This window comes from Argiope bruennichi, chromosome 9, assembly GCF_947563725.1.
Source record: "Argiope bruennichi chromosome 9, qqArgBrue1.1, whole genome shotgun sequence".
NCBI lineage: Eukaryota > Metazoa > Arthropoda > Arachnida > Araneae > Araneidae > Argiope > Argiope bruennichi.
The window spans coordinates 9,776,162-9,794,387 of NC_079159.1; the positions used below are offsets into that span (position 1 = coordinate 9,776,162).

The 18,226-nt window shown below is 26.7% G+C and overlaps 2 protein-coding genes across 3 annotated transcripts in view; one reads left to right on the top strand and one right to left on the bottom strand.

Annotated features, from left to right (window-relative positions):
• Nucleotides 1-1,055, bottom strand: part of LOC129984718 (WD repeat-containing protein 3-like) — a 32,817-nt gene extending 31,762 nt beyond the window's left edge. The window contains exon 1 of the mRNA XM_056094662.1: nucleotides 789-1,055. Coding sequence (XP_055950637.1) covers nucleotides 789-965 — 177 coding nt within the window. The 5' untranslated portion in view covers nucleotides 966-1,055. The remainder of the gene's footprint in view (nucleotides 1-788) is intronic.
• Nucleotides 1,056-1,274: 219 nt separating this feature from the next.
• Nucleotides 1,275-15,301, top strand: LOC129984716 (bleomycin hydrolase-like). Of its 2 annotated transcripts, XM_056094659.1 has the most exons (12): nucleotides 1,318-1,399; nucleotides 2,666-2,864; nucleotides 4,192-4,346; nucleotides 6,734-6,886; nucleotides 7,656-7,886; nucleotides 8,725-8,817; nucleotides 9,805-9,960; nucleotides 12,135-12,293; nucleotides 12,771-12,838; nucleotides 13,010-13,130; nucleotides 13,443-13,506; nucleotides 14,319-15,301. In XM_056094659.1, the coding sequence occupies exons 2-12, from the start codon at nucleotides 2,720-2,722 to the stop codon at nucleotides 14,468-14,470; spliced, it is 1,497 nt and encodes a 498-aa protein (XP_055950634.1). In that variant the 5' UTR covers nucleotides 1,318-1,399; nucleotides 2,666-2,719; the 3' UTR covers nucleotides 14,471-15,301. The 2 variants fall into 2 exon arrangements, with proteins under 2 accessions (XP_055950635.1, XP_055950634.1); XM_056094660.1 differs by lacking the exon at nucleotides 2,666-2,864 and having other exon boundaries at nucleotides 1,275-1,399.
• Nucleotides 15,302-18,226: the final 2,925 nt, after the last annotated feature.

Consider the following 18,226-nt stretch of genomic DNA (forward strand, 5'->3'; position numbering starts at 1 on the left):
CTTTTTCTCCCAAAATGTAACCATTGCTTACAATAAATTCAATATACTTTTTGAAATAGAATAGTCAATAAGGTATACAATTATAAAATTTAATCAGAAATAATTTTTGTGAAAGCTGATACGATGCATAATAGTTGAGCATGATTACATATGTTCATAATTAAATAAATTTTACTTCATTTTAATGATATTTCCTGTATTATTCCTAATATGTCTGAATTGCTGTATAAATCAAAGTTTTAGAGTCATAGAATGTTTTTGAAACTACTTGCTTTCTGAATATAACAAAAAACATATAGATATATTATCCTATCATTTAAAATTTTTAAAAATGCAAAAAATTGTTTCACATTTTTTTAGCTGAATTATGATTTTAAAAAAATTGGGATTTTATTTTTTGAGATAGGTTTGGAATGTGACATTAATGGTAGCTAGCATAGATTTGACACACTTCAATCAAAAGAAGCCAAGGATTCACGAATTAAAGATACCTCACGGTCTGATCACAAATTTCAGCATATTGAAATACTATTAAAAAACATGTATCCCTAGATTATTTGTTAACTTACATTTATTTCTGTGAATGGCAGTTACTAATGCAAATATTAAGATGAAATTGACCAAACTCTCGTCTTATAAAGTGATACAATACATATTCCTTACAGTAACATGATAAACAAATTAAATAAATATTAGTAGCTATTTTCAGTAATTGAAGTAGAGCAATTAATGAATCAAATTTTAAGTAGCATAAAAATCTTAAAAAACTAATATTTGCATGAATTTACCTTTTCTTTGGTTCGTAAATTCCAAATATATACATTTTCACATGCCGGTACCGCAAAGAAATTGTTTTTCAGGTTCCCTCCATCATTTTGTTTTATTGGAATGATACTAGCAGTTGAACTAGCAACAACACCAAATATTTGGCCTGGAGAAAATCTTAGATACTGCTTTGTTGTCATATCTAAATCATTAGAAATTTTAATTTACGAAGAAAAAAATGTTGACAGAATGTTTTCAATTTTTCTGCTCTCACACGTGTTTGCAGATTTGTTTAGTGTCTGATTCTTTGATTGAATCTGTTGCCAAAAAGGGATGGATATTTTGATAAAGAAACAATTAATAAATACATATCTTTACAAAATCTATTATATTTAATTATGCTCAGATATTGCTTTATTTATTGGATGAAGTTTATTTTGGAAGTAAAAATAAAAAAAAAACTATCTAAAATATCACTAAAATATTTTTATGAAACTTTCTGAATTGAATAGAACTGAAATGAAATAATTTATCAGATTCTTCCGCTTTGTCGAAGAGTTGTTCATGTGGCTTCTTGTTAAATAAATTATCAATTATCTAATTCAAAATAGTAAAATGGAAAACAAAAAGGGCGGTAGGTATCATGTTTTATTGTAAACTTAACTTTAAATGCTTTCGAACTTCCGTCTTATTACTTGATATTATTGATTTGGTCGTGAAGTTTACTCTTCCTCTGCTGTTTTTTTGTAACCATTCCAAATTCCCATCCCTTAAGATCAGCTTCGTTTTTCTTATATTTTTGCAAGTATTCACTCTCGATATGTATCAGCTATAAAATTTTGCATATTTTAATTGAAAGAAATAATATGTAATAGATATTTTTTAATATTGACTTGTTTTAGTAACCTTCAACATCACATAAATATGACGATTAAAAATAGGAAATTTTCATAACGCATAAAAGTAATGAATATAAGTAGCCAATTATGGAAATTTTTAATTAAGACAGAATAATTAAATATAGAATTTATGCTTAAAGTGCTTACATGTTTTTAATAAAATACAATTGCAAAATACCTTTTGATTGTTGGTAGTTTTCTTCTTAAAGATAAATATCATTCATTGGTTTATGAAGTTTCCTTTTTATTAACTGTATTTTTTCTAAATTATTCAACTTCTCATTGATGCCATATAGTTATATAAAACCTGTTATAATTATGCAATTTATCTATTACTAACAAAGCACTTAAATAGTTTTTTTATCTTCTGGAATCTGAATTAAATTTAATAGAACTGTACAGATTCTGTTACTTTACAATATATCTTGTATTCCATAAATTAACTGTTAGATGAGGAATAATTTTATTACATAACCTTTTGGAGGATGACTTGCAAAATCAATTTGCATACAAAGAAATTAGTATACTCATAAAGAAAATTTTAAACATAAAGTATAAATATAAGCTTTTAAATGTGAATTTAAATAAATATACTGCATGTATTTTCTTCATCTTGCTATAAAAAAGTATTTCATATTATTAAACAGCAAGTGGTTTAGTTTCATTATCAAATCATTATAAATTAGATCTATTTAACATTTGTTATAATTGATATTTATGAACTTAAATCTATTTTTTGTTTTAATTGCTTGTGTACATAGTCCCAATGCATCAATTTTGTTATTAGAATTTCACATTTATAATAATTTTTTATGTTTTTATGGTTTTTCATACAGACACACATATGTATATATATTGGAAATAGTTATATCATTAAAGTATGTTGTATTAAAATTAAAACAAATCAAAATTAGGAGGGGAAAAAACTTGTTAGATAGATTTTTTTTTTTTTTTACTCATTCAAAATTCAACCATCAAGATTTTTTTTATTTCCTCTTTAGGATATCCATGGAACTTCTAAATGATTGTTGCATAATATTTCATTGTTTGGAAAAATGTCTAATATAATGAATATGTTTAAACTTGGACATTTAAATTTGTCAAATAAAATTGGCTGTATTTATAAAGCAAATCCTTTGGCATCTGTTATCAAGTCTCAAGCAGTTGGCCATTCGCATGTTTGGAACAGATATATTTCAAGTATATGGTTATTAATTTATAATATAAGTGTTGCAATGAACTTTAAAGTGTGCTAATGAAATTTCAAATTTTAAAAAGATTTATATAATTCAAAGATTTTTATGATAGATTCCTATATTTTGCATTTTAAATATTAACAAATATTTTATTTTGAAAACCTTTTTGTATCATATTCATTTAATTTTGTTAGAGTAATGAAGAAAATAAGGGGAAAAAAACCTACCACTTAACTTTGTGTGAACTAAAGTTTACTGCATTAAAAAGATAAGAAATTATAAAATCTTTTATCTGTATAATTTATTCTTGTGTGATGAAATTTCTCAAAGAAATTATCTTAATATATTTAAAAATAAAATCTTCAATGATTAAAAACTTCAGGTCTTAAAGTTTTCAATGTCAATATATAAAATTGATGTTCATATAATTATTATATATAATGATAAATAAAGTTTTGAAGAAATTAAAATTATTTTGTTGTACTTTCCATAATTTGAAATAATTTAGTGATTACATTCCATGTTTTCATACAAGCATGTTTAACTGAAATTGCTTTTCAATATTAATTTTAAAGAGAAAAACTGTAAAATATTCTAATAATTATCATTTATTAAGTTGGTTATTATTTAGGTTGCAATTTACAATGTAATTTTTTAAATGAGTAAGGTATTATTATTTTACTCTTCATGTGTTCTATATTCCTTATTGTAAATTTATTATCCGTGAAATTTTTTTAGTTTTAAGTGATGCAATATTTTTTATTTATGCATAATGAGTATAGTATTTTTAAATGTGAACAAGCTGCACATTATTTCTGAATCCAGATTAAAATATTTTTGTATCATGTATCTTATTTATAAAAATAGGATTTATAAATGGGCCTTAGAAATTAAAATACTTTGTAAAAAATATATATAAAAGCTAAACCTCATTTAATTTTGAAAATAAGAATTTTCTAGTTTCTTAATTACAGTAAACTGAGGTAAAATTATTCTTTGAATTATTTTTGTTGATTCTTGGCTTTGTAAATTTGAGGTGGAACTCTTGAAATAATATTAAATTGGTAATTGTGGGTAAATGTTTAAATTTGGAAAGTTAATAATAAAATATAAAAATCAGATCATGGAAAGTATAAGACAGTAAATTTACTAAAGATTTTTTTAAAACTTTTTTTTTTTTTTTTTTTTTTTTTTTTTGCTATTTAACTGATAATTGAGATTTCATTTTTGGCATAACTACTGTCAGATTAGCAGAAAAATATTCTGAGAAGCTATTAGCATAAATGTGTGTTTGGTATTTCAGTTATATATATGCATTTTATCTTTTACAGTTCTCACTCCTGAAATTTTAAAGCAATTTAGAAAAAATTTAGAATCTGATCCAAAAAATCTTTTGGCTCTAAATGCATGTGCTAAAACAGATCCTCTTGAAGTATGCCAGCAAAGACATATTGTAGAAAGCTCAAGTCATGTATTCACACATAAGGTAAGTTAATTCTTATATATTCTTAGTTCAGGAAGTAATATTCAGTAAATTTTGTATATTTATTGATTTGTAGGGAATCAGATTTGTTCACAATTGTAGATCTGTAAAAAGAGCTATTATGTATAAAAGGAAACAAGGAGAATATATTTAATGTATAAAAATGTAAGGTCAATTCAAACCTTTAGCATTTCATGATATTGTTTTAGTCTTAATTCAACTATCTTTATTGGTTAAAATTTCTTATAATTATACACTTCGATAAAATTCATGGAATACTTCCTTCAAACGTTGTGCCTCTTTTAGCCTTGTGAAGTGCAGCTACTCAGTATGGACTCAATAAGTCGTTGGAAGGATTGCAAAAATATTGTGTCATGCTATCTCTACAGACCCATAATTGTAAAAATGTTACCAATGCAAGTTTTTATGTACGAATTGATCTCTTGGTTATGTTAATTGTTATAGATTATTATGTTAAATGCTCAATTTGATTCAGATTGGGTGATCTAGGTAGCCAAATCATTTACTGGAATTGTTCAGAATGTTCTCCAAACCAATTCTGAATTGTTGTAGTCAGCAATATAGCACATGGTCAACCATAAAAATTCCATTGTTGTTTGGATACTTAAAACCCATGAATAGCTGTAAGTGGTCTCTAAGTAGCTGAACAGAACCATTTCCAGTTAATGATCGATTCTGGTACCAGAGGCCTCAGTCCTTCCCATGTAAAAACAGCCACCATTAACTTGTGCTTTGCCTTATTGAACAACTTGGGTCCATGGTTTTGTGGGATCTGCCACACCCAGAACCTATAATTAGTTCTTATCAAATGAAATCATGATTCATCGGACCAGGCCACAGTTCCCCATTTGCCGAGGATCAAACTAGTATGGTCAGAAGAATCATTGGCATGCTGTTAGTAGAGGTATTTGAGTCAGTCTGAGTTGCCATAGCTCAGTAAAGCTAAATTTTGCCATACTGTCCTAATGGTCACATCTCATGATTATTTCTTTGCAGTGTTGCTTGCCTGTTAATATTGAAATTCTACACACATGTTGCTGATCTCACTTGTTAATTGGCATCATGGGAAGTCATTAAGTTGTCCATGATGGGAGGTTATGCCTTAAATTAAATATTCTCAACATACTCTTGGCATTATAGAGCTCAGAAGGTTGAATTCCCCAACTGTTTCCAAAATCGAATGTCCTATATGTGTAGCTCCAACTATCATTCAAAATCTGTTAATTCCCTTCACATGACTATAATCATGTCAGATTTTTTCAAATAAAGCTTTTGAGTACAAGTGAAGGCCATGCCAGTGCACTGCCTATTTATATATTTAGTAATTGATACTACTATTGTCTCTATATTTGCATATTGCTGTCCCATAACTTTTGTAACCTCAATGTGTAATATTGTGCATACACAAGAAAAATGTAATTAATACTGTTACATCATGCATGAATTTGAAACTTGTAATTAAAGAAATAAAAAATAATATAAATTATATTTATAATATTTTTTTAAATGCATATTAAAGTTAGAGAAAAAAATAGTATGGAAATGTTACTGAAAAACTTAGTATGTTTCATATTTGATTAATTTCTTATTAAAATTTTAAAAAGCTTTTTCATAGTGAATATTTTCTATCCAGGAAGCAACTACATGCCTAATTTCATAATCCTGGATCCTGTGATTTCTTTTATAGAGTATTGTAAATATTGCTTCTATCATGCATGGTATAAACCACAGTTAATAAACTAATCTTTTTATATTATCAGTTTAAAAAAATATCATCATAATTAAAAATTACTTGCAGTTATAAAGTGCTATAGAAATATTTGTAATAGATAGTTCAGAATTATTGCTAATGTTTGGTAACTCTATATCTGAGACTAATGGCTAGTGTCAAATGAACTCCAATAATTTATAATATGTGCACAGTTTTATGTAATATTAGAATTCAAGGCTTTCTAGGACATTCTCCAAGCAATTCAGCTTTGCAATTCAATAAGTCACCTAATACTTTTTGTTTTCAGCTCTTCACATAAGATCAATTTATATACCAAAAAACGACAAACCATTATAAGTTTATTAAACTTTAGCTAATGTATGCTGTTATAAAGATTGAATTCAGCTAAAAAAATATTATATTAGAAGAAAAATAATTTGCAATAATATTGATTTGAAATAGACTAATGTAAAAATCATTGTTTTCAAGAACTGACTCAATTTCATCACAATCTATGCACTTTTGTATTTAAAATAGATTTTCTGTTACTTTAAGAATGAGTAACCTTTGTTTTATTAAAAAGATTTAAGTTAATGAAAATATTTATAATAAGAAAATGGAAAGTTAAATATAATTCATATTTTTTTGTTTCTTTTAGGTTGACTCTGAAATCAAACCAGTTACCAACCAGAAAAATTCTGGTAGATGTTGGTTGTTTGCAGCTCTCAATGTTTTGCGAATTCCTTTCGTAAAACAACATCAGCTCGAAGACTTTGAATTCAGCCAGAGTTATCTTTTCTTTTGGGATAAGGTATATTTATATAATTAAAGATTTTGATGCCAATATACATTTTGGTTAATGTAATGTAGTAAAAGAGTTTATGTATTGTTTTAATCAATCAAATCGTAAGTTTTTCGTATTTTATTTTTGCTAGTTTAGAAATATTAAAAATATTTATTTTGTAACATAATATGGCTGTATCATTTACCCTCCCCCCCTTCTTAAGAATGAAAATTTTTATATTTTATGTGTGTGCATCAAATTAGTTTCGTCTATAAAGAATGCTTTCTTGTATGTGAATAAATTTGTTTATTTCAGAAATTAAATCAATATATTAGTTCAGTGTGAAATTTTGTTGATTGCATTAAGAAAGTAAATGCTTGCCCATATAGGAAGAAAATTTTGAAGGAATTTTTGAAGTTTTGTTTGTGTTCATAAAAATTCCTTTATGTGACTTAATTTGGTCACACAGATGCCATCTGCTAGTTCTAGCAATAATAATAAATAATTGAATTTTAGCATGCTTTTTTTTTTTTACCAAACAAGCAAAATTTTAACTAATTAAAAAAATTCAGAGAATTTTATGATTTTATTGTTCATTATTTAAATTGACTGTTAATTCTGAAAGTATTGCTTGAAGTAATATAATTACAAATTCTCTCTCTCTCTCTCTGTTTTTTTTTTTTTTGAGGGGGGGGGGGTTGGATTCCAGCTACTAGTGTAATTATTGGAATAGTTAATTTTATTTTAAAAGGTGTTTGAATTTTTGTTTCTGAAATTTTTTTCGTGACATTTTCAGGTTGAGCGATGTAATTTCTACTTACACACAATTGTGAGTGTTCTCCAAAGAGGGGAGCCTGTTGATGGTCGTCTAGTATCTTTCCTCTTGCATGATCCCGTTGCTGATGGTGGTCAGTGGGATATGGTTGTAAACATAATTAAGCGATATGGTGTTGTTCCCAAGAAATGCTTTCCAGAATCCTTTTGTTGTGAAACTTCTGGACGTTTAAATGCTATTTTAAAGACTAAGGTAAATTTTCATTTCTAATTTTTCTTTAAACTTTTTAATGCATAATATGTATAAATGATAGAGAAATTTGAAAATCATATTCCAAAAGTGCAGATATATATTTAGCATGGATTTAATACTAAATCTTATATGCAGATCTGTATTTTCCAAACTTCTCTTTCTGCATACCTAAATAAATCTACTAATTTAAAGTCATTTAATTTAGCCTTCCTATCTTTCCTATGTATTATTGCCATTTAAGATTTCAAGATCTTGTCAAAGATACACTTAAAAAGTAATACATAAGGCAAATATTCTCTGCATGTTCCCATCATTCATGATGCAGTTAAAACTTACAGTTTTATATTGTAAGATCATAGGTTTTAAAAAATTTTTAAGGAAAATCTTATATAATGTAAGCACATATTTTTGAGCAGTTTTGGGATTGAATACAGAGAAGACACTTTGAATTTTTAAACTTCTCTTTTATTCCATCCTGGGAGGCATAATTTATATACAAGCAAAAAACAATGAAATATGTCAGTTTACAGCACGACACAAGAGAAAAAGAACGCCGAAATACTTTTCCCAGTAGTTTTATATTATGATATTCTGATAGGGATTTCTTTACACATGTTGATTTAGGTAAGGGAATTATAGGTATATTTTAAAAGCATTTGAAAAGAAAGTAAGAAATCATACAAAATCATCTAAATCAATATCCAGAAAGCTGAATGGTAATTGGGGAAACTGTCATAAATATTTTATACTAACTTTTACTATTGGAAAAATCTTTAAAATATTTGCATGTGATTGATTGATTAGTGTGATAAATTAAATTGTATATTTTTCCTTTTAGACAAGAGAATACACCAAAGAACTGAATCTGTTGGTTCAAAAGAAAAGTAGCCAAGAAAAACTGGATGAAAAAATTCTTGAATTTATGGATGAGGTATTTATTCTTTTGTAAAAATTTTGTTTAAGGGGAAGATTTTATATATTCTGTTAACTAATTGAAATCCAACTGTAAATAAATGTAGTAATAGTTGAATTTTCTCCAAATGTTTTTTCTTTATGTATAAATAAGTTAGAAACTTAATTTATTTTATTCATAATGTAATATAATTTTGTTTTTAAAAAAATTATGTAGAAATTTCTATTTTAAAATTAACAATTTACTAATTGTTCCTCTACTATCAGGAGATAAACAACATATATATATTGGCAGTATTCATTCTACTCTAATCTATGGTTTAAGAAAGGAATCTCTGAAAAAATTAGTCTACTGAAATCATTTAGTTGAAGAGACAAGTATTATAATAAGCCACTCTATCTTTAATATTTTCATGGAATGAATCATCAGGTGAATTGTTAATAATGTGTCAACTAATTTACTCAGATATATTTTTCATTAAGAATTGTCATTTTTTGAGGAATTAAATTACACATTTTTGTTCTAAAACTTAAATTTTAAAATGGACAGTTTAACTAGATAAATATTCACTTTGCTATTAAAGCTGAATAATAAGGGGGAAATAGAGAGAGGGCCATTTCCAGATTAAAATATTTATATTCTAGTAAATATCTGGTCTAAAATAGATCTTAATTCATAACTTAGAATGCAATTATTTGTAATGTTCACTTACTTAGTCTCTTAGTATCTTGCTTTTTTTTATATTGATTTTAATTAAAAATATAAATAAAATGTTCATTAATATATCTTTCATAAATATCAAAATCAATTTAGATTAATATCTCTCGTTATGTTTTAAAATATCTGTGGATTATTTAATATTTAGATTCTATCTATAGTTTTGTGTAGTACCAATTTATTTAAGAGCATATCTTGCTAGCAATTATACTTTATTTTATATATTTTTTGAATTGTATGTATAATTTTTAATTAATCAGTCTAAATATATTTTAAAATCTATTGCAGCTTTATCGAATAATTGCCATATGCTTAGGAGTCCCTCCAGAAACTTTCACTTGGGAATATTATAATAAAAGTAAAGCATATTGTGTTGTTGGCCCAATAACACCTGTTAAATTCTATGAAGAATATGTAAAGCCTTACTGTGATGTAGAAAACAAGGTAAGTTTTAATTTCTATAACCTTTTTTTTTTTTTCCCTTTTTCTAATAACTAATGAAATTTATAAGACTTGTTTAAAAAGTAACAATTAAATAATTAATTTTCATTCACATCTTGATATGAACTGTTGCAACTGTTTTATTAAACATAATTACAGTTATTGTTGAAAGATAGTTAGGTTTATGTTCAAGCTTCTTATTCTAAAGGAATTTTCTACCTCATAGCAAAAAGTAAAATTCAACTTCATACCATTAAGAATTTTCTTGGACACTTTTGCATTTTCTTGTACATATATATATTTCACTTGCATTGCTTATTCATAATATTCCCATGCCCAAAAACATTTTTTTTATGGTTATCCATTGAACATATATTTTTTGCTTTAAAAGATGACTTATGAATACTTTTAGCAAAATTCTCTATTGATCTAAGAGCCTGCTGTGGTCTGCTAGTATGGTTTTGGCCTCGAAGTTGAAAGGCTTCAAGTTGAAAACCTATTTCCACTGAAGAGCCATCATGTAGGCTGAGAACACCAGTAATCCAGCAGGATCGAATGTCCTACTGGTGTGGAAATTTAGTGTGTGTGGGGGGGTGTACCTTGTCTTCATCATCTGACTGTAGTTCATAATCCAAAATTCAAGTTGGGATGTAAATTTCCAATTAAAAAAAATTAAATACCATTGACATAGGCATTGTAAACATTATGAATTATTTAATTAAATTAAACCTGACACTGAATAAACGATGGTGATAGAAGATGCAGTCAGATCAATGTCAAAAGTAGGATTCATAACATTCTTTAATATATTGACTTTTTGCCCATCAGATATCCTTTATTTTTTTAACCTACCTCATGCATGTATGAAATATAATAGAATATTCATGCATATGCTCACATTACTTGCTCATGTTGAGAATTGCATTTTTATTAATATTTACTACATTGTAAATCTGAAGATATTTTTTTATATATAAAATATAACAATCTCTATTTATAGTAAATATAAACTGCATTAATATATGACAAACTAATAAATTTTAGAGTAGAATAAATTATAATTCTATAATTTATTTTATGTATGATAAATAAAATATTTGTATTTGATAATAGTCTCAATCCTATATTCATTATAGCTTTCATAAGTAAGCTGCTATTTCTTGGGTATTTTGTCTGATAAAAAATAAGTTTAGTTTTTTATTAGCTAGATGTTCAAAGTGTCTGTTTCAAATATACGAAAATTTTTCTTACTAACTTACCTTTCCTTCCTTATATTTAAATTAAAAAAATTTCGCTAACTTTACTGAACAAAAACAATATTTATTAATCTATTTTGTTTTCAAACATAAAATCGATTTTGTTTGTTTGCACAAAATTTAAGTTGTTTTAGGAAATAAAATAGCTCCAATTTTTGGATTTTTATCATAAGCATTTGTAAATTCAACAAAAGCATTTCGTAATTTTAAATGTAACTAAAAAAAGGCACAAAGAAAGGAAGTTTTAAAAACTGAAGATTGATTAGGATTTGGAGTTATTTATTCAAAACAGAAAAGAAAATGCAATTATTATTTAATTACTACTTATTGACCATATATTTGGTTTATTTTTGATTTTTTAAAAAACTTTTAATAACTATCAATCTTGTATCACCTGTCTGATATCCCGTGGACTTAATATATTTTTCTCCTTGTTTTTATTATTATTATATATTTATTTTACAATTAATATGGCAATGCGCTTTTTAACAAAGGTTTAATTTATTTTATTTCTAATTTTTCATTTTAAAATTTTCTTTCCCATAATAGTTTTAAATGAACACTTTAAAGGAAGATTTTTATTTTATGAATTGTATGAATAAATCCCTCTCCTTCACTAAAGTTTTGATTTTTTAATTATACTTTTTCTGGGTAATAAACTGTAGTAAAATAAATTGTGAGAAAAAAAAAAGTGATTTGAGAAAATTCTGATAAAAATGATTTTGAGAGTCTGTTATTGAAAATAACAATTGATTATATAGGAGATTATATTTCTGAGTATTCTAATATTTTTGAATTCTGACTCATGTGAAAGTTAGGTATCAGTTTCAAATTACATTAAAAATGTACCGAAATTAAGATATTTATCTTCTTTCTAAAATAATACTTTGACAAAAGAATTTTTTTTAAATTTATTTTTAGCTTTGTTTTGTGAATGACCCGAGACCAGAAAATCCTTATGGGTGCACCTATACTGTTGATTGTTTAGGCAATATGGTTGGAGGGCGTCGAACTCTTTATATAAATCAGAAAACTGAAGATATATTAAAATATGCTGCAGAATCCATAAAGAACAATGAGGTAAGTTTTAAACTGCAATAAAATTTCGTAGGTTATTATTTTCTTGAATGCTCATCTCATAATTCTAATTATTATTCTTAATTATTATAATCCTCATCTCATTAATGCAAAGCTTTATGTAATAAAAATGTTTTCTTTTTCATTCATCTGTGAAGTTACAATATGATTATGATGAGTTACATTAAGTTACAACATGATTATGATGAATGCATATGACAAATGAAAATATTTGAATAATTTTTCTCCTTATAGTAAAAGATGATTAGCATTTTATTTAAGGTTCTCCTTTGAGTAATTCATTTGGTATTTGAATTTTGTGCAATTTTTTTCTCTAAAATTATGTTTTATTTATTATAGAATTTCTTTAGACATTAAAATCATAACGAATTTATATTTTTTTTCTCCTAACTTAATAACTGTGGTTGCTTTATTGTAAACTCTTTAATATATAATAAACATTATGATTTTGTTTTCTAGCCAGTCTGGTTTGGTTGTGAAGTTGGCAAAAGATATGCTCTGAAATTAGGCATTCAAGATCTCAGAATGTAAGTTTTTTTTTTTTTTTTTTGTATTATTTATGGAGTATGATTTCATTAGTATTGAAGAAATATAATAATCCTCTTCCTTAAATTTTGCAGTAAATTTAGATTTCAAGTTCCATTGTTTGCTGTCTCAAATAAATCAAGTGAATATATTTTCAATACTTTATTTTTTAGCCATGATTACAAGTTGCTATTTGGAGTAGACATTAATAAAAGTATGTCAAAGGCTGAGCGCTTAACTTATGGAGATTCTTCAATGAATCATGCTATGGTTTTTACTGCTGTTTCTTTAGATGTAAGTGATTTTTTTTTTTTTTTTTTTTGAAATTATGCCATAAAATTTATGAATTGGTTAATTTTTATATTGACAACCCATGGCTTGATTTTGTGTGATGGGAAAAATTGATTAATTACATAATATGGCCAATGGAAATATTCATTGGAAGAATGCTGAAATTTTTTATGTCAACTTAGTTTTTCTTTATTTGCTTTTAAGAATGATTTTAAAACAAAATATTTTAATTACTCATAAAATTGAAAGGATAAAAACTAGTGCTTACTGAATAATGAAATAAAAATTATATTTTATAAAATAACTGTTTTATAGGCTAATGGCAAACCTACAAAATGGAGGATTGAGAATTCTTGGGGTGATGACAGGGGAGATAAAGGTAAATTTTTTTATATATAATACTCTATACACTTAAATATTGATTTTTTTAAATTTCATTTCTAGAAAATTGTTGCATTATCAAGTGCTTTTATGTATTTTGACAATATATCTGACTTTCATCTTTTCAAGAACTGTATGTTCAAAATAACCCTCACCTTCCCCACACACATATACACTCCCCTTTTCTTCTAAAAAATGTCTTCAGTGATTATTTTTTTTTTCTTGATAATTGTCCTCTTCATTCTCTTTGAATAAACAGCATTACATTACCCGGGGGGGGGGACATAAAATTTGCTGATTTTGCAATATCATTAGTTTTATTTTGGGATAATTCTGTAAAGAGTTAATTTCAAATATAAATAGGGATTTCTTTTGGTTTAATCATACTCAAATAATGATACAATAGTATTCTTGAATTAGTATTACTATTGTATTGTTGTCTAAGGTGATGCAAATGAGTGAAACTGAAACTTGCTGAAACTCACAAATTTCATAGAAAATTGCTAATACTAATTTTGGATTATATTTACATCTCATTTGTTTTAATTATATTTTATTTTTACTGGTATCATAAAATATTTAGAAATAGGCAGACTTTTACAACTTTTGTTACTAAGTTGTCCCAAGTTATTTTTATAATTTGATATTATAGCTTCATAATTCTATTTATTATTTTTTTTTTCTTAAAAATTCTTGGAATTTTTTAAAAATCTATTTAAAGCTAAGATACATTGTAAATAAAATTATCACAAGAATCAACGTGTCTTTTATTATATATAAGACTTAGATTTGAAATTTTTTTTCTTACAGGATACATGCTGATGACTACTGAATGGTTTGAAGAATTTGGGTTTGAAGTTGTTGTTGATAAGCAATATGTACCTAAAGAAGTAGCAGACCTTATAAAAATGGATCCAAAAGTGTTACCTGCTTGGGATCCTATGGGTACTCTAGCTTCATAACTGTGCAAAAATTGCCATTAAATCATAATTGCCTGTTATGTTCAAAAGAAATTTATATGAAGCCACTGTAATTTTCAAAACATAATTTAATTATTTATTTTATATTACATAGATGTTTTATATTTCTATTATAAGTAAAATTACAATCTATGTAAATCAATGCACCATCAAATGTTTTTATCATGTCTTAAATATAATTTGCTTTATAAATATTTTAAGGTCACAGTATTTTTAATTGTGGAATATGTATACTTTTTTTAGTCCGAGAATAGTAGTGAACAACTCTCGATTTAATTATCTTTATTGATACATACATATACATGTATATATATTTCATTTTTATTTGAAGTATTGAAGATATTTCAATATAATTAAGTGGTTGGTGCAAAAATTGTTTGAAAGTTAATTTCTCAATTAGATATTAATAAATTTGAATCAAAATTTGCTTATAAGGATGTTCATTGTTTGTGTTTAACACAATGAATAGAAATTTGTTGAATTATATTAAAATCATAAAACAAGATATTATGATCAAATTGTTTTTGTACTTATTTTAGTGATGTTTATTTACCATTCTCATTTTAAGTTTACAAAACTTGACATAAAGCAATAAACATAAGTTAATTGTGCTATATGAAATGCATTAAGATGAAGTTTGAATAACCTGCCATTTGAAATTAAATATATCATAGAACTTGAAAAGCTCATTTTTCTTTATGTGAAGAATCTGATCTATTTCTATACTTGTGCGGTTTTGCTAATCATGTACTTAATACCTACACTGAGTTTGTTGTAATACGGTATGTGAAAATAAATTTTGGAAGAATATAATGTGTGTCTGTTTTCATTGTCTCATTCGAAAAGTAAAAGACATTGCTAATCTAAAGACAAATTATACTGCAGTTAACAATTAATGTTTAATGCACTAGCATAGTTTTTTGGGTTTTTTTTTGTCTAATCATAATATTTATAATCAAGATATTTTAAAATTCTTCCATAAAATTCAATATTTAACTCTTAAGAAATAATTGTAAATTTATTGAATGCAAAATTTAATTTTGAAAAGATAATCTTATTAAGACTTATATATTTTTATTATATTTTATATCTATCAAGTTCAAAATATTTCATTTAAAAAGAAAGTTACAGTTCCTAATTCAAATTGAAGTATTTTAAATACCTATTAGTTAAAGTACTTTTGCTATTTTTTTGAAACTCTGGTTTTAAAGATAATCAAATATTGTCCATTTCAAAATTCTGAAGAAAGTACTTTTCAATTATAGTACTTCGCTAAGGGGTGTTTAGCAGAAAATTGCTGTTTTATTACTCCTCCTAATTCTGTGAATAATCGAAATTCACCCACCTCCTAAATGAAAATTTTTTTTTTTCACTTTTTTTTTTTATGACAAAATAAAGAACCCTGATACAGTACATGTACAAAAGCCTGGTGATTTTTTGAATGTAAGAATGAATAGTAAGAGGTAACTATTCTGATTCTTAAAACTACTCAGCCATATAAGTCTGATATGCAACTGGATTAAAATAAGTGTGTATTCGATGTAATTTTTTTATTGCAGGAATATATGCAATATTTGCCACTTATGAACACTTTGTTGGCAGAATAAATAAATAAAAATTGAAATATTTCATAAATTAAAAGCTTTCTGCAATATACATGATCACAAAATTTGCACAAACATTTTAAGGTGAGGAGGTTCAAGTCATTTTTCTAGTATAAATTTTAGGGTTTTAATGAAACTGGATTTGTTATAAATAAACTGCATTGTCAATTTTTAAGAAAAAAATATTTCCTTGGATGTCAATCAAATTTAATTTGCTTTTTTTTTTATAATTCCAAGCAGTTTGATGATTTATTTAATAAAATAGCTTCGGTATATAAGACATCTTCAATTCAAATTATTTTTGAAAATTCAGTGGAAGGCTTAAGACTTTAAGCCATTTTTAAATTGGCAAGAAGCTGATCCTTCAGAATAGCTAATGCATATATCTAAATATTTAAAAAGGATAGAGAAATTTTAAATTGATAGTTCTCATATATTTTTATATCTAAACATAATATTTTTTGTCATACTGATTGGTTAGCCTTTATTTTTTAAAGGATTGTAGATATATTAGTTTCTTTGAATTTAAACTCAGTCATCCAGATTTTGAAGATGTATAAAAAGATTCAATAAAAATTTATCTGATAGTAGAATCAGTAAGTTTTAAACAATTTTAGATGAAAACTGAGTAAGTAACTCAAATCTTCCGAAGTAAGAATGATTCTTACTTTGTTACATGATAAAAATATATATACACTCATGTCCATAAATTAAGGATAATTCAGAGTCATGCAGAAATTGAACTTTAAAATCATATATCACCTGTAAAATGACTACACACATCTTTAAAAATCATATGCAAATTGCAGGAAGCCACCAGATGACACCGATAGTACGTCACAATGACGAGAGTGATGCATAAGGAATGCAGGCAAACAAGTAAAATAAGCCTTTCAATGCAATAATCGAATAGTTATGACACAAAAGGACGCATTTGGATGATTTTTTTACGTGGTAGAATTATCGGCCGTCTGGAATCTGGGCGTACCCGACTGGAAGTATCCGAGGAACTTGGAATCGTCCAGAGTGTCATCTCCAGGCTTTGGCAACGATTCCAAGATGATGGTAATGTGAGTAGACGATACAGCACAGGTCGCTCCGAGTTACAACGCCGAATGAGGACCGGTATTTGGCAGTTACTGCCAAAAGAAACAGAAGGAGCACAGCATCAGACCTGTCTCTTCAGCCACTGGTACGACATTCTCATGGCAGACCGTGTACAGACGCTTAGGGCAGATTGGTCTATATGCTCGTAGGCCTGTCAGATGTGTTTCACTTACTGCAACTCACTGTCGCCTGCGGTTAGCCTGGAGTAGAGAGCATGCATTGTGGACACCGCAACAGTGGGCTTGTGTGATGTTTTCCGACGAGTCCAGGTTTAGCTTGCAGTCTGATTCTCACCGGACTTTCATATGGAAAGCGCCAGGTACTTGTTACCACCAAGATAACATCATTGAACAACACTGTTACGGTGGTGCAGGATTGCTCGTTTGGGGAGGAATTATTCTGGGTTCCAGAACTGACCTGCACGTTCAGATTTGAACCGTACAAACATCGTAAATGAATACCTTCGAACGGAGGATATCACCCGCATGAACTGGCCAGCATTTTCACTCGACTTAAATCCAGTAGAACATGTGTGGGACAACTTGGCCAACGAGTTACAGCCTCAACCACCTCCTGCATGTCTACCGGAACTTCGGAGAGCATTGCTTGATGAGTGATGTATTTCCCAAGATCAGATCGATAATTTGATACTCAACATACCAAGGCGTTGTACGGATTACATTGAAACGTCTGGAAGACATACTATGTATTAACCATCATACAAACCACATAATATTGATTTTTGTAAATAGTTTTTTTAAAATTTGCTCCAGAGAGCCAAAAAATGCAATTTTTATCAATGATATCAAACATATAGCATCTTTTTTACTCTTTACCTTTTGTTTAATAAATAGTTTTACAAATAAGTCACATTTGTTTTGCTTCTGACTCTTTCTTTTCCTGAGCTTGGACTGTCCTTAATTTATGGACTTGAGTGTATTTTAAACTTTAGAATAAAATACACAACTTTTAATTTGAAAAATTATTTGTAAACCTTATATTTAAAATGAATGTACAATGCAATTTT